Source organism: Giraffa tippelskirchi, chromosome 6 (genome assembly GCF_054371585.1).
Source record: "Giraffa tippelskirchi isolate mGirTip1 chromosome 6, T2T-mGirTip1v1.2.pri, whole genome shotgun sequence".
NCBI classification, from domain to species: Eukaryota; Metazoa; Chordata; class Mammalia; order Artiodactyla; family Giraffidae; genus Giraffa; species Giraffa tippelskirchi.
The window spans coordinates 120553928-120578310 of record NC_137280.1 but is presented as its reverse complement, the minus strand read 5'-3'; the positions used below and the strand labels follow the sequence as shown (position 1 = coordinate 120578310).

General features: G+C 41.1%; 1 protein-coding gene across 3 annotated transcripts in view; it reads right to left on the bottom strand.

Annotated features, from left to right (window-relative positions):
- The window catches only part of LOC145508749 (F-box/LRR-repeat protein 21), a 37909-nt gene that overhangs the window by 7006 nt on the left and 6520 nt on the right, over positions 1–24383 (bottom strand). The window contains exons 2-5 of one of the 3 annotated variants that reach the window (XM_081496050.1): positions 10802–10956; positions 10177–10232; positions 1910–2276; positions 1340–1462 (exon numbers count right to left, since the gene is read on the bottom strand). In XM_081496050.1, coding sequence (XP_081352176.1) covers positions 1340–1462; positions 1910–2275 — 489 coding nt within the window. In that variant the 5' untranslated portion in view covers position 2276; positions 10177–10232; positions 10802–10956. Of the gene's footprint in view, positions 1–1339; positions 1463–1909; positions 2277–10176; positions 10233–10560; positions 10710–10801; positions 10957–24383 lie in introns of those variants that run through there. The other 2 variants (XM_081496051.1, XM_081496052.1) reach the window with 2 other exon arrangements.

Below are 24383 nucleotides of genomic sequence, written 5' to 3'. Positions count from 1 at the left end.
CCCTCAAGAAGCTGTCTTCTGTTTGAGGAGAAGAAGAGTAAACATTAATAAGCTGATTTCAAGTCCTGATGAATGACGTAAAGAAAATAAAACACTGTAGAGAGTAACTAGAGGAGGGGGTGTTGTTTTAGCAAAATGGGTCAAGGAGGGCCTCTCTGAGGACATGGCATTGAAGTCAAAGCCTGAATGAAGAGATGGCAGTCATTAATTCCTGTGGCAGAGGCTGCTGGTTGCTTCGTAAGAACCGTCATCCTTTCCTCTGTGGTAATCTGGTTCTAATTTTTAGCTGGGCATATTGCCACCTAGCTGAAAGACTTTCCTCACCTCCCAGAGATGTGCTGTGGCCACCGAGCTAAGCTGCCCAGTAAGACAGACAGCAGCCCTATGTGGTACTGTGGCTAGTCTTGTACACCTTGAAAGGGAGAGGGCACACTCTTCTCCCCCCATTTATTCCCTTCAGCAGTCTAGAACAAGGACGTGATGGCTGGAGCACAGAAAGCCATCTTCGGAAATGAAAATGAAGAAAGCACTGTGGAGAGAAAGGAAGTGCTAAGGGTGGAATGTGGGTTCCCAGTGACTTCATACCAGCTAGGGACTGTGGCACCTATGATTTCTTTAGTGTGAGAGGAATAAACCTCAGTCATGCTTTCAAGCCACTGTTATTTTGGAATTTCTACTGCAAGGATGCCAACATTATCCTCATCAGTATAGTACATTTAGTTAAATATTACACTGTTCCACCTCCAATGGAGCAACTACAGAATTATAGGAAAGATATCCACTACTGGCCCTACACATTCTACATTCAATGTAACTGTGTGAACTGGCACTTGAAAATTCTAAACATAGCACCTAGATTTTATATTAATGACATCTGCTGTGAAACAATTATTAAAATTACAAAACAGATCTAAAGAATGAAACCATGCATTAGATATCTCATCAAAAATATCTAATGCATATCTAAGTGCTAGTCAACAAAAACCTGCTTTAAGTAATTATTTGAATGCAAGTAAGGCTGTGATCTATTTTTAGGAAAAGAATTATGCTTGACTGAATGCATGCTCAGTTGCTTAGTCGTGCCTGATTCTGCAGCTCCAGGGACTGTAGCCCTCCAGGCTCTTCTGTCCATGTAATTTTTCAAGCAAGAATACTGGAGTGGGCTGCCATTTCTTTTTCCAGGGAATCTTCCCAACCCAGGGATCAAACTCGCACCTTTGGTGTCTCCTGCACTGGCAGGGAGATTCTTTACCACTAGCACCACCTGGGAAGCCCTATGTTTGTCTAGTCCAATAATATTTAAGAGATGTGGTCAATCTCACAAAAAAATCATCTTTACCTTTGACATATTCTTAAAACTTGGCTTGGCCGTTGAAATCAAGCCCAAAGTCTGGATGGAACAATTTACCAGCTGAGAAAGTATATCACAGGCAGCTTCTGCTGACTCAGTACTACTATCAACCTACAAAGACAATTTAAAATCTTAATTTCATGAATGTAACATCATACTGGCAATATAATTATTTAACAGAATTCAATATTCAATTACAAAACTGTACTTATCCCTTCAACCTATAAAATACATGAGTATTTTTTCTCTAATACACAGTATCTTGGACAAAAAAGGAAAAGCAGAGATGATGACAAATGAACTTTCTAAGCACTTTATACTTTCGAATCTTGTAAGATCACATGAATTTTAATAATGGCATCTACATGAAGGAAGCTGAAGTTTATTCAATTGTAGCTCAAGTACTACATCTAAATCTATGCAAGTAACAACAAAGAAACAGGAAATAGTTCGGGATAAAAATTCTGAAAAATTCATTGACTGTTTCAATATAATGATCTAACACAAATACTAACAAAACTTAAGTCATTGCTTTTATGTACTGCTTATTTTTCTTACCTTAAAGCTGACATACTGGAGATGGGCAGCATGCTTTTTAATGATCTGCTGAATGAGATCAGGATGAGTGTTGTTAAAATATGAAGTAGCTGACTGGTTCAGCTCAAACTCAAACTTTCTCCAAAGGTCAGGTATGTGGAAAACTTCATTCCATCTCCTACAGACAGAAGATGCCCGGGCTCGATCTATTAAAGGAAGATACTGAAAGACGCGTAACACTACGTGGTGAGGCAAACTCCCCCAGTCCAGGAGAGCAGCACACGTGTGAGTCTGGCTGAGAGAGGAACAGAACCCAAGTTTTGGCTGTTTCACTGCAGGTGAGGACTGGATAACTTTATTCATGAAAGATAAACAGTTCCTCTTCATTCTGTAAACAGTAAACAATGGTAAGTGATCATTTTCCTCACATTCCCATCCTGTATTTTGCCTCAATTGTATGGAATAACAACATCAGGAAATGAGAAACAGTTTAATGGCTGAGTAATATTCCATTGTGTATATATGTACCACAGCTTCCTTATCCATTCGTCTGCTGATGGACATCTAGGTTGCTTCCATGTCCTGGCTACTATAAACAGTGCTGCGATGAACACTGGGGTACACGTGTCTCTCTCAGTTCTGGTTTCCTCCGTGTGTATGCCCAGCAGTGGGATTGCTAAATCAGTTCTAATGAGGTAGATGAAACTGGAGCCTATTATACAGAGTGAAGTAAGCCAGAAAGAAAAACACCAATACAGTATACTAACACATATATATGGAATTTAGTAAATCACTAAAGATAACCCTGTATGCAAGACAGCAAAAGAGATACAGATGTACAGAACTGTATTTTGGACTCTATGGGAAAGGGCGAGGGCAGGATGATATGGGAGAATGGCATTGAAGCATGTAAATTATCATATATGAAACGAATCGCCAGTCTAGGTTTGACGCATGATATAGGGTGCTCGGGGCTGGTGTGCCGGGATGACCCAGATGGATAGAGTGGGGAGGGAGGTGGGAGGGGGGTTCTGGAAAGGGAACACAGGTACACCCATGGCGGATTCATGTCAATGTATGGCAAAACCAATACAATATTGTAAAGTAAAAAAAAGATAAATAAATTAAAAAAAAAGAAACAGTTTAAGACAATTTTGACAGGAATCTTTCACTTTCATGCATTGATAGGCATTACTTAGCACTAGACATACAGAGATAAACAGGAGGGAAAAGTCAAAGTGTTTGTCGCTCAGTCATGTTCGACTTGCTGCGACACCATGGACTGTAGCCCACCAGGCTCCTCTGTCCATGGGATTCCCCAAGTAAGAATACTGGATTGGACAGCCATTCCCCTCTCCAGGTAATCTTCCTGACCCAGGTTTCCCACACTGCTGGCAGATTCTTTACCATCTGAGCCACCAGAGAAGCCCCAAATAGGAGGGAACTTGTTCTCAAAGAGATACAGTCAAACAGCAAAATACAGTGATGAATGCCATCACTGAAACTGGGACCAGCTGATGGAAGTTTAAGGGAATGGCACGGTTTTGAGTTTGTATGTAGGAGGGGGTGGTTGGGGTAAGTTTCCAGGAGGAAAGGTCCAAGGAAGCAGTGCATGTGCCAGGTTTATTCCTAGTCAATTACTGTATTCTCACCATCACACTGCAATTGTGCTGAGAACTCCAGGCGCGGGTGGGGTTGTGGGGATCATTGGGAGATAGGAAACATAATTAAAAGCATGGATCTAGGTAAGTCCCAACTCTGTTATTTACCAACCATGTGATCCGGTCTGAGCAAATTAATATAAGCCTCAACTTCCCCACCTGAAAAGCAGGGAGAACTGCATTACCAGTCTCATAAGGTTGTTGAGAGGATTAAAGTAACTCAAGTGCCAGCCCACAGCAAGTGCTCAATAAATGTTGCAGTCATTGTTAAATCATCTAATGCATTTTCCTGAACAAATTTCATTATGTTGCTTAAGCTGGAGCACAGTTCCAACAAAAAGCCAAATGATCTGTGACAGTTTTCAGATGACACCCAGGACATGGGAGCTCTAGAGAAGCGGGATATGGAAGGGGCAGAAGCCGTAGCAGCATACTGGGTTCTCACCAGCTGATGTAAAAATAGCAAAGGAATGAGCATTCTTTCCCAACAGAAAGAAAGGATGACTCCATCAGGTATTAGTCAGCTTGAGACAAAACTAAGTGCAGACAAAATTCAGGTCTAGATATACCCAAGTATATAGGGTTATCTTGTACATATATTTTACATAAGAATTCCAAGAATTTTAAGTATACAATTTAAAATAGTGATAAAGGTAGTTCTGAACTTTATTGAACTTTGGTTGACTCTTTAACCCTCTTCTCATCCTTGAATGCTAGGAATTTATATGTGGAAGATTTGGTGCCATAACTGAAACATACCTTCAAATCTAATGAAATATTTATTTAATATGTAAATATCCCTATCTCATGAGTCACTCTATCTGACGGGAAACATTTCTTAACCACAACGTAGAGATGGATCCCAGAAGTAGGAATGACCTATAAAAATCACTGAGCAAAATGAAAGGTCATCTCTAGGGTTTGGGAAAGGGAAAAAAATTGTATCTCAAGCATTAGGCAAAAGAGCCTGTGCACATCTTTATCTGACTAAACCAGTTTATGTGCAACACTGAGCAATACAACGTAGAATATGCACAACTACTTACATCAAAAATTCAAAGCATATAGTATTTTAAAGGGTTAATTCCCTAATATGAAATACAATAGCTCAAGGAAAGTAAAGGAATGAACATTAGATACTCACCTCTGAAGTTGAGCATATTTATTGACATTTTGCTTGTAACTGTTTTATTAGGAAGCCTACAGAATGGAAAGCTAAAATTTTACTAAGGAATTACCAAAAAGTTATCCCTAACATAATCCCTCATTAAAAAAAGCAGTGAAGCCAAAAATAAAACAAAGACTTCATCCAAATGCCCAGTTAGAAAACCGCCTTGTGATGCCGAATAAAGGGACTGTGCTATATACTAAAACTGCATGTAACAGGGATGAAATGTTAAACCTGTGTATCTGTTAAAATCATTAAGTTACCAATTCACTGACAGAGTCACCATAAATAACTAAAGGATAGTATGTACCAAGGAGAAGGCAACCGCACCCCACTCCAGTACTCTTGCCTGGAGAACCCCAGGGACGGGGGAGCCTGGTGGGCTGCCATCTATGGGGTCGCACAGAGTCGGACACGACTGAAGCGACTTAGCAGCAGCAGCAGTATGTACCAATAATTCTATCAAAAAATAACATCTTGGTTTTCTTTTTCCCCATGTACATCAACTTTCAAAATAGAAAACCCATCCACAAACCATAAATTTTATATGAAATAATTTTTTAGCAATGACCATCAGGAAAATACTATCGAGTGCAAGACAAAGGGATCTTTATTAGCTTGAAAACCTTGATATAGAAATTCCAGCCTAAGCATGTACAATCACTTTTCAAAACTGATCACTTCTTTTTCAAACTACCAACTTTCTTACCTAAAGAAGGCTCCCAAGTTACAGTTCATAGTGAATGAATGAAATGAGGTAACTGCTGCCATGGGGTACTCACCAATATCCATTTGATTTCACTTCCTAGCTTGGCAAAACACCACAAAAACACATTCATCAGAATATATAAGTAAAAATTCAGCAATTTTTATGCTTAAGGCATTTATGTATCATTGTATATGTTGAAAGTTTTTATCAGAAAATTACTGATTCTCAAACTATTTTCCACTCAGAAGAAAAGCTGTCCACTAAAGCAAAAACAAAAACAAAATACCACCCTGATCAATAGAAATTGTGCAACACTCGCCAGGAATTACACATGAAGCTCTACTCAAATAAAAGACTGTGGATCAAACAGTCAAATGAGGGCTCTAAAAATTCACATTTTAATAAAAACATAGGGAGTTATTACAAAACAATTAAAGTAGCCCATGATTACATTTGTTAATAGGTTATGTAAATCTTGCAGTTCCAGTTTTTAGAAGCACATAACACCACTACTTTTCATACTGTTTATGGGATTCTCAAGGTAAGAATACTGAAGTGGTTTGCCATTCCCTTCTCCAGTGGACCATGTTTTGCCAGAACTCTCCACCATGACCCATCTGTCTTGGGTGACCCTACACAGCATGGCTCATATAGTTTCTTTGAGTTAAACAAGGCTGTGGTCCATGTGATCAGATTGGTTAGTTTTCTGTGGTTGTGGTTTTCATTCTGTCTGCCCTCTGAAGGAGAAGGATAAGAGGCTTATGGAAGAGTCCTGATGGGAGAGACTGACTGAGGGGGAAATTGGGTCTTGTTCTGATGGGCAGGGCCATGCTCAGTAAATCTTTAATTCAATTTTCTGTTGATGGTGAGGGCTGTGTTCCCTCCCTGTTGTTTGACCGAAGGCTAAACTATGGAGAAGGAAATGAAGATAATAGCGACTTCCTTCAAAAGGTCCCATGCAGGCACTGATGCACTCAATGCCCCCAACCCTGCAGCAGGCCACCACTGACCCAGGCCTCCATGGGAGACTTCTGGACACTCACAGGCAAGTCTGGGTCAGTCTCTTGTGGGGTCACTGCTCCTTTTCCTGGGTCCTGGTACATACAAGGTTTTGTCTGTTCCCTCCAAGAGTCTGTTTCCCCAGTCTTGTGTAAGTTCAGGGGGCTCTATGGTGGGGTTAATGGCAACCTCCTCCATGAGGGCTAATGCCACACCCAGGTCTACTGCACCCAGAGCCCCTGCCCCTGCAGCAGTCCACTGCTGACCCATATCTCCACAGGAGACACTCAAACACAGTTCTGGCTCAGTCTCTGCAGGGTCTCTGGGTCCTGGTGTGCACAAGGTTTGTTTGAGCCCTCCGAGAGTCTCTGGTGGGTATGGGGTTTGATTCTAAATGCAATTTTGCCCCTCCTACTATCTTGCTGGGGCTTCTCCTTTGCCCTTGGATGTGGGGTATCTTTTTTTGGTGGGATCCTGTCGACGGTTGTTCAGCAGCAAGTTGTAATTTTGGAGTTCTCGCAGGAGAAGATGAGCGCACGTCCCTCCACTCCACCATCTTGGAGAAAATCTTGGCTTAAAACTCAACAATCAGAAAACTAAGATCATGGCATCTGGTCCCATCACTTCATGGCAAATAGATGGGGAAACAAAGGAAACAGTGACAGACTTTATTTTCTTGGGCTCGAAAATCACTGAAGATGGTGACTGCAGCCATGAAATTAAAAGATGCTTGTTCCTTGGAAGAAAAGCTATGACCAACCTAGACAGCATATTAAAAAGCAGAGACATTACTTTGCTGACAAAGGTCTGTCTAGTCAAAGCTATGGCTTTTCCAGTAGTCATGTATGGATATGAGAGCTGGACAATAAAAAAGGCTGAGTACTAAAGAACTGATGCCTTCAAACTGCGGTGCTGGAGAAGACTCTTGAGAGTCCCTTGGACTGCAAGGAGATTAAACCAGTCAATCCTAAAGGAAATCAACCTTGAATATTCATTGGAAGGACTGATGCTGAAGCTGAAGCTCCAACCCCTTGGTCACCTGATGCGAAGAGACAACTCCCTGGAAAAGACCCTGATGCTGAGAAAAATTAACGACAGGAGGAGAAAGGGATGGCAGAGGATGGGACGGTTGGATGGCATTACTGACTCAATGGACATGAGTTTGAGCAAACTCTGGCAGACAATGAAGGACAGAGAAGCCTGGGGTGCTGCAGTCCATGGGGTCGTAAAGAGTTGGACACGACTGAGTGACTCAACAACAACAACAATACCAGGATAAAACTCATTGTCTGGGCATCATGAATAAGCGTCATAAGGAAAAATAAACAAATGTACTCTGCTACTTTTTGTAAGCCTTACACATACCAGGTGGAGGAGACAACCTATTAATAATCCACTAAAACCTTCTCTTCAATCTCTAATGCCCACCATCAGCCAGCTCCCTTATCTCTGAATCCCACTCCTAAAATAGAGCTCTGGAGGACAGACAGGGAGAATGAATTAGAGCTCAACATCCACAATTTGATTTCCAGACTGCCAAGTGTTGCTCTACTACCATACAAACCCTATCTTCCAGATAATGGCAAGGTCAGCTCTCTTTACTTTATATTCTACTCCAGGAGTAAGCAGATGGGAGCCACCAGGGACACTTTCAGAGGAACACCACAAAAGAAGAGAGGTAAGTCAAGTGACTTTTCCTTTCCTAACCAAATGACACACAGTTTTATTTACTGCAGAAACTTTTCTACTGAGTTATCAATATGGCTAATTCTGTGTATGCAGGCCATGCTTTATGCTAGAAAACACTGAAGAGATCTGGAAAGGATATATAAATAGGAATCTCTACCTAAGACCCAGAAGTAGGCGCTGTGAAGGTACCTAACTCAGGTCGGCTCACTGGAGTTTTTAAGATCAGACGAATTACTTTCCGGGTGGCTAAAGGAACTTGACTGCTGTTTTAAGAGTCACCAAACAGTGAGGATTGGTGGGAGACAAAACCAGAATTTAGGACCCCATCAGGTGGTAAGCCACAATTTGAAACATGGAGACATGAGTAAACTTGACAGTGATCACAAGTACAAAACGGATTTATCAGCACTTGGGAAAAAATACGTTAACGGTGATTCAAAGTCCACTTGGGGGCTTCACTAACTGCCCTAACCCAATTTCCCTTTTCTAAATATGTTTATTAATTTGGCAGATAGGTGACCCTGTGAATCAGAGCCTCTAAAAGTATCTAAGAACTCTCCCACAGTATTCTTGAGGGAAAGATAATCAAAGATAGGTTACTAAACATCCAAAGCCCGCCTGGAAGCAATAATGATAGCAACTATCTTCTGCAACATCACCAGGTTCTTCCAGATTGATGAAATGAATACACAGAAGGCACTTGTAAAAACTTGAAGTTTTTAAGAGTCACAAGAGTAGAAATACTGTGTAAATACTACAGATAAAGAATAAAGATTTTAAACTATCTAAAAAATGAGACAAATTTGTTGGAAGCAACAAGATGAAAATGAACAAAAATAATGAGCAAATGTCCTTAACTTAAACAACTTTTCTAAAGCGGCACACTGAGAAATAAGATTGCTCCCCCTACATGCAGGTGACCTCTGTTACGGGGTCTGAAATCCTAGTAGTCATCGTGCAATGACCAGGGAGGTGTGGCCTGGACAGGGGAGCAGAAGATTTATTTCAAAATGTAGTTTTGAAACTTGACTGCTTGATGGAATACTAGTAAAAGAGTAAATTGTGTCAAAGGGCAAAATCTTCCCACTGAACATAACCCAGAGGACAAAACATAATTTTTTACGAATGTTGTCAAAAATATTTATGTTCTTTGCAGCCCACATGACCTCTGAGTTCCATTCTCAATCTAAAATCTACAATTTTTTAAAATATGAAAGTCAAACTACAGTACCATCAAAGTTCCAACAGGACATAAATAACTGGTATGTGTTTATGTCAAACAAATCTTTCTTAAAGCAGTGATTGCCAACTTTCTGGTGCCCTCATATTTTTTCATTAACAATTTTCTATACACTCTTAATAGTCTGTTGTATTAAGAAATATTTATTTTAAAAAAAAACTTCTGATTTTAAAATAGGTATGTCTGCATTTAAACGACATGAAAACTGAAGTTTTCAAAATATATGTGGATTCAAAACACCTTTGAGAAGCAAGGAGAGGGGTAAACAGAACTTGAACTGGGCAATGTGTTTAAATCCTTGAAACTGGGGTGGGGAGGGTCTCAGCTGTTCCCTTCTCTTAACCCTCCTCACCTCTCCTCCCAACTCCGGAGAGAAAAGGGAATGAGGACTGCAAGCCAGGCTCTCTACAGGGAAGGATTCTCAAATGCGGAGAGTCTCTTAGTGTTGGTTACACCAAGGGATCTTAACAATTAATACAAAGGGTTCAAGAAGGCATTTTGCAACATTTTTCTGAGCAAATAATCATAGTTTTTCAACTTCATATTTTGGGGGAAATTTCTGGGCACAGGTAACTAAAGACAAAACCAGTAACACCTAAAAGGGCAGAGATTCTTCCAAATCACAGGGAGAGCTTGTGTCTACTTTTCTCCAGGACATGCCTTTGTAAATATAAACTCTTAACAGGCTGCCCCTGTAAAGGAAAACACTTCAAGTCGTCGTGCAAAAGCGACCGCATAATCAGTAATCATACAGGTAACGAAAACATCAACTAATACGCGTTTAAGAGAGGTTAAGACGAATATAACCCGTTCAGAGCTTACCTTCCGAAGATGAACAAAATGACTAAATTCGGGAAACCTGGGTCCCGGGCTGGGCCCTGCAGAAAAACCACCATGGGAAGAAGGCTGTAAAACCTCAGACATAAGACCCCACCTCAAGGAAAAGCAAATGCGGGGGTGAGGGTTGGCCACTGCAGTCTGGCCTGGGGGCGGGGGGAGTCTCTAGCCGGGGGTGCCCCCTCCCACTCCCCCAGTGCCCGGGCTCAGGACCCCAGGTCGCGCCTCCTCGTTCCCGGAGAAAGCGCGCTGGCCGGGTCCCCAAACCACAACCCGCGGCAGGACCCGCGCTCCTGCCCGCGGCTTCCTCAAAGCTAGCGGAGACGCAGCCCCCCGCAGACCTCCACGCTCCCCAGAAGGAAAGGATACCTGGAGACACAACCGCGTGTCTTTCCGCGCCCGGGCCTTCGCCGGCCGGGCTGCGGCGGCGGGACAGGTCCGCCCGGTCCGAGCTCTGGGGGGCTGCCCTGGAACCGGATGCGCGGGGCCGGCGGCGAAGACCCTAGAGCCCGCGGGCGTCCCCCAGGACCTCCCCCAGCCCCGCCCCCAGACGGCAACGCAGGCGCGCAGCTCCGACTGTCTCAGGGGACCTGTGCGTGCCGGCTCCCACCTGGTCAGGGGCATCTCCTTAAGTGGTGACTGGAAGGTTTTTCTGCCTGCTGGCCTTCAGCTAAATTGATGTGACACCTGCGCGGTGAAATCTTAACGACCAGCCCGTCCGAATGGGAGTGAATTCACAGTTCCAGCTTCTAGTACGTAACTTCCCTGGAAAGTGCACCCTTTATTAATACACAGATAACATGAAACTTGAAATACTGAAAGTGTTAACAGTTCAGTGTTAAATATGTGTATATCAACTCCCTGTCCTGTGCTACATCTCACTCCCTGGGGATAACCACTGGTCTTGTGTAAATTACTAGACCTTCTGTACATACACAGAAGTATCCAGTGAGAAGCAAGGATTTTATTACTCTCATTTGTTAAGTTTGAAAACAACTCTGGGGTCAAATTATATATAATATTCTGGGACTTCTCTTGCTTACTACACCATGGACATATTTCTCTATAAACTTCTCCATCAACACACATAGAGCCCCCTCATACTTTTTTTTTTTTTGCAAACAACTCGATTAATGTATAACTGACAAAATAAACTGCACGTACTTAAAACGTACAATTTGATAAGTTTGAACATACGCATTTCTTCCAAAAGTTTCCTTATGCCTGTCTATAATCCCTCCTCCAATACTTTCCCCATCTGCTTTCTGACACTACAGATTAGTTAACATTTTCTAGAATTTTACATAAATTGAATCATAGAGTATGTACTCTTTTTATCTGATTATTTGCACTCACCATAATTATTTTGAGTATCATAGGGTTAGTCGCTCAGTCATGTCCGACTCTTTGCTACCCCATGGACTGTAGTCCACCAGGCTCCTCTGTCCGTGCAATTCTCCAGGCAAGAATACTTGAGTAGGGTAACCATTCCTTTCTCCAGGGGATCTTCCCTGACCAGGGATTGAACCCAGGTCTTCTATATTGCAGGTGGATTCTTTACCGTCTGAACCACCAGGGAAACCACCAGGGAAAAGAGTATCGTAGCTCATTTGTCTTTATTGCTGAGTAGTATTCCATTTTACAGATATAGCACAGTTTATATATACATTCACCTGAAGATGAACATTTGGCTATTACAAATAAAACTGCTATGAACATTACTGTACACATCTTTGGACATGTTTCATTTCTCTTGAGTGACAACCTAGTATGGAAGAACTGCACTGTATAATAGATGACACCACCCTTATGGCAGAAAGCGAAGAAGAACTAAAGAGCCTCTTGAGGAAAATGAAAGAGAGTGAAAAAGCTGGCTTAAAACTCAACATTCAAAAAAAATAAGATCATGGCATCCAGTCCCATCGCTTTATGGCAAATAGATGGGGAAACAGTGGAAACAGTGACAAACTTTATTTTCTTGGGCTCCAAAATCACTGCAGATGGTGATTGCAACCATGAAATTAAAAGATGCTTGCTCCTTGCAAGAAAAGCTATGATCAACCTAGACAGCATATTAAAAGGCAGAGACATTACCTTGCCAACAAAGGTCCATCTAGCCAAAGCTATGGTTTTTCCAGTAGTCATGTATGGATGTGAGAGTTGGACTATAAAGAAAGCTGAGCATCGAAGAATTGATGCTTTTGAACTGTGGTGTTGGAGAAGACTCTTGAGAGTCCCTTGGACAGCAAGGAGATCAAACCAGTCAATCCTAAAGGAAATCAGTCCTGAATATTCATTGGAAGGACTGATGCTGAAGCTCCAATACTGTATCCACCTGATTCGAAGAGCCAACTCATTGGAAAAGACCCTGATGCTGGGAAAGATTGAAGGCAGGAAGAAAAGGGGACAACAGAGGATGAGATGATTGGATGGCATCACAAACTCAATGGACATGAGTTTGAGCAAGCTCTGGGAGTTGATGATGGACAGGGAAGCCTGGCGTGCTGCAGTCCATGGGGTTGCAAAGAGTCGGATACAACTGCATGACTGAACTGAACTAACTTCTAAAGAAGATGGCCAGTCTTTTCCAAGGAGGCTATTTTATATTCCCACCAGAAGTGTGTTATAGCTCCATTTCCTCCACATCCTCACCCTCACTTTTTAATCTAGTAGGTGTCTAGAGCTATCACAATACCATTTTAATTTACATTTATCTTGTGAATAATGCTGTTGAACATTTCTTCATGTGTTTATTTGCCATTTGTACAACCTTTTTGGTTATGTGTCTGTTAAAATCTTGCCTAATTTTAATTGAGTTGTCTATTTTCTCATTGAATTTGGAGAATTCTTTATACATTCTGCATACAAATCCCCTATCAGATATATGACTTATAACCTTTTTTTTTCCAGTCTATATGTAAGTTCTTTCTACTCTCCTTTTGAAGAGCAGAAGTTTTCATTTTGATGAAGTCTGGTTTATCAGTTTGACCTTTTGTGGATCGTGATGTCCATGTAAGAAATTTTTGCCTAAGCCAAGTTCACAAAGATTTTCTCCTATATGGTTTATAATTTTAGATTTTACATGTAGGTTTATGATTCATTTGAGTTAACTTTTGTGTATGAATCCAAGTTCACTATTTTTTGTGTATGTATATCCAATTATTTCATGACTAGCTTTTGAAGAGATTGTTGCTTTTCTCCACTGAACTGCCTCTGCATCTTTGCAGAAGATCAGTTGTTCATGTATATGTGGTTTAAGAGTCTCTATTTTGTTTAATTGATATATGTGCTCATCTTTATGCCTATATCACACTGCCTTGTTTCTGTAACTTTGTAATAATTATTGAAATCAGGTAATTTCAGCCCTCCAACTTGTTCTTTTTCAAGGCCATATTGGCTATTTTGTTTTATTGGGGTTTTTTTAACATTTTATTTTGTATTGGGGTATAGTCAGTTAACAATGTTGTGATAGTCTCAGGTAAACAGTGAAGGGACTCAGCCATACATATACATGTATCCATTCTCCCCCAAACTCCCCTCTCATCCAGGCTGTATTATGGCTATTTTATATTCTTTGCATTTCTATTTGTATTTTAGACTCAGTTTGTCAATATCTACCAAAAAAAAAAGTCTTGATGGGATCTTGCTAGAGATTGCCTTGAATCTAGAAATCAGTGTGGGGAGAATTGATAGCTTAAAAATATTGTCTTCAAACTGATGAACATAATATATCTTTCATTTATTTAGGTCTTCTTTAATTTCTCTCAGCAATGTTTGAGTTTTTATATAGGTTTTGCACATTTTTTTCCCCCAGAGATACCCTAGGTATTTTAGAGGAGTCTAGGGGGCTACAGTCCATGGCATGGCAAAGAGTTGGATACGACTGAGCAACTGATCATGCACAAATCTTTAGTCTTCTAATCTTTCAGCTTCCCAGGTGATACAGTGGTAAAGAATCCAACTGCCAGTGCAGGAGATGCAAGAAATACTGAGTTTGATCCCTGGGTTAGGAAGATCCCCTGGAGGAGTAAATGGCAACCCACTCCAATATTCTTTCCTGGAAAATTCCACAGGCAGAGGAGCCGAGCATCTGTCCATGGGGGCACAAAAAATCAGACATGACTGAGTGAGCGACACATACCCTAGGTATTTATAGTTTTTACAATGCTGCTGTAAACAGTATTTCTTTTTATGTTTTAATAACTAATCATTTGTTGCAAATATATAGAAATATAATTGACTTTTGTACATTGATCTTGTATCTTGTTGTGCTGTACTTTGTCGCTCAGTCATGGCAGACTCATTGTGACCCCATGGACTGTAGCTCGCCAGGCTCCTCTGTCCACGGAATTCTCCAGGCAAGAATGCTGGAATGGGTAGACATTCCCTTCTCCAGGGGATCTTCCCAGCCCAGGGATCGTATCCAGATCTCTTGCAATGCAGGTGGATTCTTTACTGTCTGAGCCATCAGGAAGAAAACTTGCTCAGATCACTTTCAGTTCTAGAAGCCTCCATTGGCATCTAATACATTCCGCTGGATTTTCTACATAGACAATCATGTCATAAAGGCAGTTATTATTTGTCCCAATTGAACACTAAATCAATATAATTATGCTCTGAAGATCTATTCTGCCTTTCTTTTAAGAATTTGGTGTTTCAGTCCAGGTTTGATGCATGAGACAGGGTGCTCAGGGCCGGAGCACTGGGATGACCCAGAGGGATGAGATGGGGAGGGATGTGGGAGGGGTGTTCAGGATGGAACACATGTACACCCATGGCTGATTCATGTCAACGTATGGCAAAACCACTACAATATTGTAAAGTAATTAGCCTCCAATTAAAATAAATTAATTAATTAAAGAAAGAATTTGGTGTTTAATATTTAAAAAGATATATAATCTACATTCTAAATAAGTTAAAACTTTTTGCTTTTGCTTCATATTCCTTTAAATTAAGCTTTCCGCAAAGGCAATTAGTAAATGTAAAATTAGTAAAGTAAAAATTAAGGGTTTTCATTTTAAAATCACAAATGCCAGCTAGTGTGTCTCTAAATGTGGAAGAACTTGCTGCTGTTTTCAGACACAGTATGAAGCCCCTGAAAAGAGAGGGAATTATGAAATGAGCATTTCTAAGTGGGTCAGGGCTAGTCATCCCTGATAATACTGATTCAAAGCCACTATCCTGTTTTGGAAAGTGAATAAAATCAAGGGGATTGTGTGGAGCTCAAGATTCCATAAACACTCTGTTCTGTCTCATGTAAGGTAGCCTTGTTTTGTATCATCTTGTGGATCTGAACTTACCATTTCTTAAAACAGAAGAAAAATGATTTTGAACCTTTTCCTTTTCACTAATGCTTTTCTAAGTCAAGTTTTTATAGTGCAAAGTCTTTAAAATAAAATGTAACATTGAACTGTGTGTTCCAACTGGTTTGAAAAGCTGTAACATAAATTACCTGGTTTTAAAAGCTGTAACATAAATCTGTAATTTTTAAAGATAATTTTCTGTAACATTGAATTGTGTGTTCCAAGTGATTTTAAAAGCTATAACATAGATTAGCTAGTTTTAAAAGCTGTAACATAAATTTGTAAATGATTCTGCAAATACACTTTATTTTAAAAGGACACTGATTTATTGCTATGTTTAACTAAACATTGCACAGAAATAGTTAATTTAGAGATAATTTTCTGTAGTCATCTATGAAAGGCAAAATATGTATTATTAATTTGACTGTCCACACAAATCTGGGATTATAGTGAGAAACAAGGTCAGTCATTTCAAATCATGTGATAAAAGTAGGTTAGTAGGTCATGTTTTATAGCTGTCCTGGTGATCAGCCATCTCTAAAGGCATTTCAAAAAGTAGTCATTAGCAAGAATGAAAATTTCTTAGCTTTTTAATTAGAGGAAAAATTTAATACTAAAATATTTTCCTTGTAGAGAACAGCAAATGCTTTCAATGTGTTAAAATTTCCTCTTTATTATGTTTTCCTATGGCAATTTAAAATCTTTGAAAAATGACAAGTCTTAAGATTGGAAATTAAATACACAATAGTTTAATTTGATGTACTGGCTTTATAAAGTAAATGCTCCAAAGTAGGTTTTGTTTTTAATAATTATTATTCACTATCATAAAGGATACACTGTATTGCCAGTTGATTACAACTGTCAGAGGAAATGGAAAAGATACTATAATATTTAAGGGAATAATATGTTAAATATCACAGGATAGCAGTAGACTGGCAGCAAACACACCAACAAGTAAGCAAACAAAAATAGGGTAGCTCTTTGTTACAAGGTATTAAGGAGACAACTGTTAAGCAGAGGCTCAGAGACATCAACAGAGTTTGCCAATCAACAGCAATGGCAACCAGTCTAGCACAGAGAACACAGCAAGAACAAACTGAAGGGGACCTCTCTGGTGGCCCAGTGGTTAAGAATCTGCCTGCTAATGCTGGGGACACAGCTTCGATGCCTGGTCTGGGAAGACTGCACGTGATGTGGGGCAACTAAACCCGTGTGCCCCAACAACTGCACCTACAGCCTGTGCTCGGCAACAAAGAAGCCACAAGAGTGAGGAACCCACACACCACAACAGAGTATCCCCACTCGCCACAGCAGGAGAAAGCCTGCACGCAGCAACAAAGACCCGGCACAGCCATAAATAAATGAATAAGTAAAACTAAAAAAAATAAAAACTGAGCCACACAGTCACCTGTGCAACACAGGCGAATGTCACAACCGTAATTTTCACTACTGCTCACGTCACCGCCGATCAATCACACACTTGCCACCACGTCACCTAGATGGTGGTGTTAATGAAAGTATTACCTCAGTAGAAATTCAAACCAAGCACAGCATGTCTGACTTTTACATTTCCCTGTGTGAACTCCCTGTGTTGGGTAAAATTGCAAAGCTCAACATTTAGAGAGAGTGTTACAGCTTTGACTCTTTCAAATGAGTAGTCTTATTTGAGCTTTATAAACATAGGATGAGGTATGCAAAACATGTCGAATAAGAATCAAAGTGAAAAAAAATCCAAGTGACACCTCTTTCTGGATCCCATGCATACACAGCACGTGGCATGGTGTGGGCTGTCAGTGGGCTTTGAGGAAGAGTCTTTTGAGAATGCACAGGAAGCTTCTGAGAATGCACAAAGCTTTGGGCTTAAGGGCAATGATTTTCCTCCAGAAGGGGGAAGCAGATCACATGTGTGAGTTGGAGCTATTTTCTTCCTTTAATGATGATTCACAGAGCATGTATTCAGTTTGGGCTGAATCATAGTAAAAAAAAGTGTATTTTAGATCCCCAAATCCTTACTGAGCATTTTTGCCCTTCCGTTTAATAAAAGAAGTTTTCTCTTCAGAGAAACTTTGGTTACTCACTTTCCTTTATCAACATCGATTACAACTTCTTACCTTTAGGGAACTTTTCAAACCTTTGAAAGGAAATCACTACACCATCTACTACTGAATGAAGGGTGTTTCATTAAGAGCAAATTACTGTTGAGTCATATCCTGAAAGTGACTCGTTCTTTTTAGCAGAAAACTTCTATGCGTGCTTCAGAGAGGAACCAAGTCAAACTTAATATATTGATGTATTCCCTTTGGAGCAGAGGTTTCATTTTGAATCCAGAAAAAAATAACTAACATTAAGCTTGTAGAATGCCATATATGGGTTCCCTTTGACAAGTGACAGTCACAATGTGCAACAATGTCACCGCCTCACGTAAAATTTAGTTACATTTCCTTGAAATAACTACCTAGAGAATTACGCTAAAAACATTAATTAATGAACCACAGCATTTCTCCTACAATATCATGCCATCCCTAGCACTTTTCCTAACCATTCTCAACATAGAGCTAGAACATTATCCATAAAAGGTAATGGATTTGAGTAAAAGTTCCATTTCACAATCTCAGATTCCCCTATATTCCGGAAGCTGTATAAAATCTATTTTAAAGTAACCTAAATTTAATTTAGATTTTTTGGCTAATATTCCATAGAAATATGTTGAGAATTATAATGACTTTACTTCTGAATTATGTTGGGAAAAAGATCCCCAAATAGTTTTTATACCAAATGCTTCAAATTTTAAACTGATGTGCAGCCTCTTGCAAAGTAGGAATAATGATGGGAAGTCATCAGTTTTCTCTGACCAGAAATCATCACATTAGCCTGTTCTTTTAGCTTTGGTTTCTTCTACTCTCAAACCAAGTCACAGACACTTTTCTAGATATAGGACAGTAACATATAATGATTTTTTTTGGAGTATACTATTTTATTACATTTATTTTTAATTGGAGGGTATGGCAACCTACTCCAGTATCCTTGTCTGGAAAATCTCATGGACAGAGGAGCCCAGTGGGCTGCAGTCCATGGGGTTGCAAAGAGTCAGGCACGACTGAGTGACTAACACTAAATGCTTTATAGTATTGTGTTGGCTTCTTCCATACAATGTGAATCAGGTCATAAGTATACATATGGCCCCTCCCTCTTGATCCACCCCCCCAGCCCCATCGCACTCCTCCAGGCTCTCCATGTATCACGTTGAACTCCTATGTTATACAGGAACTTCCCATTAGTTATCTATTTTACATATGGTAATGTATATGTTGGAGAAGGAAATGGCAACCCACTCCAGTATTCTTGCCTGAAGAATCCCATTGACGGAGGAGCCTGGTGGGCTACAGTTCATGGGGCCGCAAAGAGTCGGAAATGACTGAGCAACTGAGCACAATGTGTGTGTTTCAATTCTTCTCTCTCAATTCGTCCCACCCTCTCCTTCCCCTGCTGGGTCCAAAGTCTGTTCTCTATGTCTGCATCTCTATTTCTGCTCTGCAAAAAGTTCATCGGTACCATTTTTCTAGATTCCATATATATGCATTAATACAAGGTATTTGTTCTTCTCTTTCTGACTTACTTCATTCTGTATAACAAGCTCTACGTTCAGCCACTTCATGAGAACTAACTCAGATGTGTTCCTTTCTATGGCTGAGTAATATTCCACTGTCTATATGTACCACAACTTTTTTATCTAGTCCTCTGTTGATGGACATCTAGGTTGCTTCCACATCCTAGCTATTGTAAATAGTGCTGCAATGAACATACATGTTTGAATACACTGTTTAATTATGTCCTATTCCACAGCAAAGAGTCTGGATGCAGTCTCTGGCTTTCCAAACCTGATTGCTCTGACAACTCCTCTCCTTGGCTGCCCCCTCTCCCATTACCTCAACCTCTTGACAGCAGGGGTACCCTGGCTCGGCTCAGTTCTAGGAGCACTTCTTTCTCTATTTATGCTGATTTCTTGGTGACATCACTCCTCCTGGTTTTAGGTTCAGTCTATACGTTATTGACTCCCAAATCTAGATCTCCAGTCCTCTCCTCTCTCTTGAACTCCAGACTTTTATATCCAATTCTCCCTTTGACTTCTGCTGGATTTACAATAGTCATCTCAAACTTGTGTCCAAGGTGACTTCTGGATTCTCTTCTTAAAAACATGTTTCTCTTGCTGTTTTCCTATCTCATTAAATAGCAACATCATGTTTTTAGTTTCACAGGCCCAAACTTTGGAATTCTCTATTTTCTTTCACATTTTATGTAAAATATGTCAGCAAATTTCAGCTCTAACTTCAAAACATGTCCAGAATCTAAATACCTCTCCCCACCCTGACTATCACAACTCTGGTTCAAGCCACTACCATCTCACCTGGAGTGTTTGGTGGCCTCTTAATTGCCTCCCTGCCTCCACTCTTGGTCCTACAATGTATTCTAAATGCAGAGGGCCAAAGGACTCCTGTAAGGATGTCAACTCATGTCAATCCTCTGCTTGAAACCCACCAATGGTGTCCTTCCACTCAGAGTAAAAGATAGTCCTTATAAGGACCTAAGAACCCTCCCTGCAATCTGTCGTCTGCTACCCCATCCCTTTGACTTCATCTTCTACTGCCTCCTCCCTCCATCCTTCACTCGAGTCTCTGTTCCTCAAATCTTGCAAGAACACTCTTGCCTAGGGCCTTCACTATTCACTTTCCCCTCTACCTGGAATGCTCTTTCCATAGATACCTACAAGGCTTACTCCCTCTTCTCCTTCAGAAAATGAAAATATTAGTTGCTCAGTCATGTCAAACTCTTTGCGACCCCATGGTCTGTAGCCTGCCAGGCTCATCTGTCCATGGGATTCTCCAGGCAAGAATACTGGAGCAGTTTGCCACGCCTTTCTCCAGGGGAATCTTCCTGATCCAGGGCTTGAACCCAGGTCTCCTACATTGCAGGCAGATTCTTTACCATTTGAGCTACTTGGTAAGCCCAGGGCTTTACTCAAATGTCACTTGCTTCATTTTCTCCTTAGTACTAACCACTATATCTTATACTATAGAGTGTGGCCGAGGATGAGATAGTTAGATAGCATCACCGACTCAATGGACATGAATTTGAGCAAACTCCAGGAGACAGTGAAGTGTTGTAGGAAGAAGGACCCCTCCCAGGGCTTGAGAGTGGGCTCTTGTCTAACACTGGGAAATGAATTGTCTGAGGGGACACATGTGCTGATGAAACAAGAGAATTTATTGGGAAAGGGTGCCCGGGAAGAGAGCCATAGGGTAAAGGAACCAGGAGAACTGCTCTACCACGTGGCTCGGGGTCTCAGGTTTTATGGTGATGGGATTAGTTGCTGGGTTGTCTTTAGCCAATCATTCTGACTCAGAGTCCTTTCTGCCGGTGCACGCATTGCTCAGCCAAGATGGATGCCAGTGAGAAGGATTCTGGTAGGTGGTCGGACATGTGGTGTGTCCTTTTGAGCTTTCTTGAACTCTTTTGGTTGGTGATGGTTTGTTAGTTCAGTGTTCCTTCCCAGGACCTCCTGTCATAAAATAACTCACACAAATGGTTACCAGGGTGCCTGGCCAGGGTGGGCGGTTTCAGTCAGTGTGTTTCCCCTAACAGAAGGACAGGGAAGCCTGGCGTGCTGCAGGCCATGGGGCTGCAAAGAGCTGGACACAACTTAGCCACTGAACAATAACAACAACCACAAATACGTTTTTCTTATCTATTGTTCCCACTAGAATGTAAGCTCCAGGCAGGCAGGATTTTTGTCTGTTTCATTCACTGCTGTATCCTCACTACTCAGAATAGCGCCTGGCACGTAGCAAGTACTCAATGCGCAATTGTAAAGGGGATGAGTAAATGAATGTCTTGTCATCTCACAAAATTGTTCCAATAGATAGAAAATGGATGGGTGAATGGATGGATGGACAGAGTAAGCCTACACAGAGACAGGCTGGTATAACTTGTCACTACCACTCCCCCACTCCTACCCCAGGAAAAGCAAGACGAATACCACCACAGAATTACAGATAGAACTTCTCATTCTAGCCTTAGGATAGCATATAATCATTATACATTTTATATTCCTTAGAAATTAAGTGTTAAATAATACCTTTCATTGGAACAGCTTAAAATGTGTTTTTAAAAAAAGAGTACCATAATTACATGTACTTATACATCACTTTAAAAATCAGGCAGCAGTAGAAGGCTTAATGGATTCAAGATCTCACTGCTTTTGACACCTTTGTAATGGAACAAAAAATGCAAGAAAAGCCCCAGCAGCAGTCTGACATTTACAATATGTCATTTAAGCCTGAGAAAGTCTATTGTTGCCTTGCTCATTAGCATAAGAAAAAAGTGAACTGACACGTAGACTATCAATAGAGTGTCGTGCTAACCTTGGGCCAGCCAGGGACCTCAGTTGATTTTACTTGGTTCTTCCTGTCTTCTCAGCACATCGCAGTTGAGCAGATGGCTGAGAGAAGGCTCTGAAAAGGAAGTGGGGTTCACTCTTTGCACTTTTTTCTTAACCAAAAGTGCTTTCCTGAGGTCAAAGTGTGAGTGACACATATGCTCTGTGTTGACCACACTTACAATGTAAAGACAAGTGTTCTTTATGAGACTGAGCCCCTGTAAAGCTGCCAAATGTTTAGAATGTGGCTTTGGCACCCTGGTATCCTAAGAGCATGCTTCTAGCACCGCAAATGCCCTCTTCTGATACCCAGAACACTCACTCTTCTTGCTTTCAAACTAGCACACAGGAAAGCCTCTGATACAGCGTAAACAAGTTGCCTCTTCCAAAGTTATATGTCCTTTTGGAGAGATCAAAGCCAGAAACCAAATGAATGAAGTGCCAGTGGTGAAGTTTCAGGAATCAACGAGCCGGACCTCTGTGTTGCGGGGTCAGGGCTTTGACTACCAGTGCCCTGGAGATAGAGTGTAGTAGGCTGGACACCCACAACCCCTACACCCCAAGCATCTCCAGCAGGTAGCTGCTCTAAATTAAAAAAAAAAAAACAACAACTCTGCCACATGGGTCTAAAGTCTGAAAGCAACTCCAACAGCTTTAAATCATATTTGCAGAGATTTCTGGAGCACCTTAGAAGTCATTTAGTATAACTCGCCCACTTTATAGGTGAGAAAATTGAGGTTCCTAAATGTTAATTGCTGTCCTGTGGGCCCCTCAGTGCACATTTCATGCCTTGATTTATGTGTGCTTGTAAATGACTTGCAAAAACTCCCATAATTCAACACAGTCATTCTGGACATCTTCTTTTTTTTTTTTTTTAATAAATTTATTTATTTTAGTTGGGGGCTAATTACTTTACAATATTGTAGTGGTTTTTGCCATACATTGACATGAATCAGCCATGGGTTTACATGTGTTCCCCATCCTGAACCCCCCTCCCACCTCCCTCCCCATCCCATTCCTCTGGGTCATCCCATTGCCCCAGCCCTGAGCATTTGTCTCATGCATCGAACATGGAATGGTGTTCTGTTTCACATATGATAATATACATGTTTCAATGCTATTCTCCCAGAACGTCCCACCCTCACCTTCTCCCTCAGAGTCCATAAGACTGTTCTATGCACCTGTGTCTCTTATTCTGTCTGGACATCTTCTTAATCAAAAGCAGTGCTATTTGATTGAGCTTGACAGCCAGGATGCTCCAAAAATGCCTGTTTTCTAGGAATGCAAGTCATAAAAACGAATACAATTTTCAAGTTGGGCCTAGGAGGAACTATTTGTCATCTGCCTCCAAACTAGAGGAGCCCAGGACCCCAGGCACCAAGCGGTAAATCAGTATGAGCAAAGACACACAGTGGTGTGGAGTAGACACTGGATGGGGGGAAGGCAGGTATGAATTTCAGCCCAGATTTCATCGCAGTCTAGTCATTTCACTTTGGGCTGGTGGCTCAGATGGTAAAGCATCTGCCTGCAATGCAGGAGACCTGGGTTTGATCCCTGGGTTAGGAAGATCCCCTGGAGAAAGGAATGGCTACCCACTCCAGTATTCTTGCCTGGAGAATCCCATGGATAGAGGAGCCTAGAAGGCTATAGTCCGTGGGGTCACAAAGAGTCGGACACGACTGAGTGACTTTCATGTCACTCATCTCTTTGGGCAATAGAAACCTTCCTAGTAAGCAATCAAACTTACTATCGTCAACGATGGCAGGATGGAGAGAAGAGTAAAGTAAATGGGCAATAGTTTTACTTTAAAGGCTCTCTAGTTCAGTGTCTCCTCATCTACCGAAGACTTGGAGAAACAGATTGCCTGGAAAGGCTGAGTACAGAGCACACACTAGTGCTATCCCTCATCTTTCCAGTTATTTTCTGGGGCCAGAAAACAGACATCAGGGTGGCAGCCAAGAAGATCCCACACCAAGCCAATTTCAGTGGTAGACATGGTACCTATACATGGACAATGATAATAGCTACTCCCTCAGCAACAGAAATAGGGCCAAAGGATAGCCACAGGACTAAAGCAGACCCAGTCTTTGATTTCCTCATATTGGTGTACAGGTCTTGGGAAATGAGTCCTTTCCTATAGCACAAACCTGCCTCTTTCCCTTGAGTCCACAATGGAAGCCCATCTGCAAGAGGAGAGGTGAGGCCAATACAGAGACAAGCGGAGCAGAGAGAAAGACGGTGTTCCAATGATGCTGTTTGGTTCCTGGATTCAGCTGTGCCTGAATATGTTTGACTTGGAAATTTCTCTTTTTTTTTTTGCCTGAATTACCTTTATCTGGATTTCTGTCACTTTTGATTAAAAGAGTCCTGAGTAATACATCTTCTAATTTTTCAAATGGGAAAAGTGAGGTTCACACAGAGGGAGTGATTGCCTAAAGGTTACACAGCACATTGGG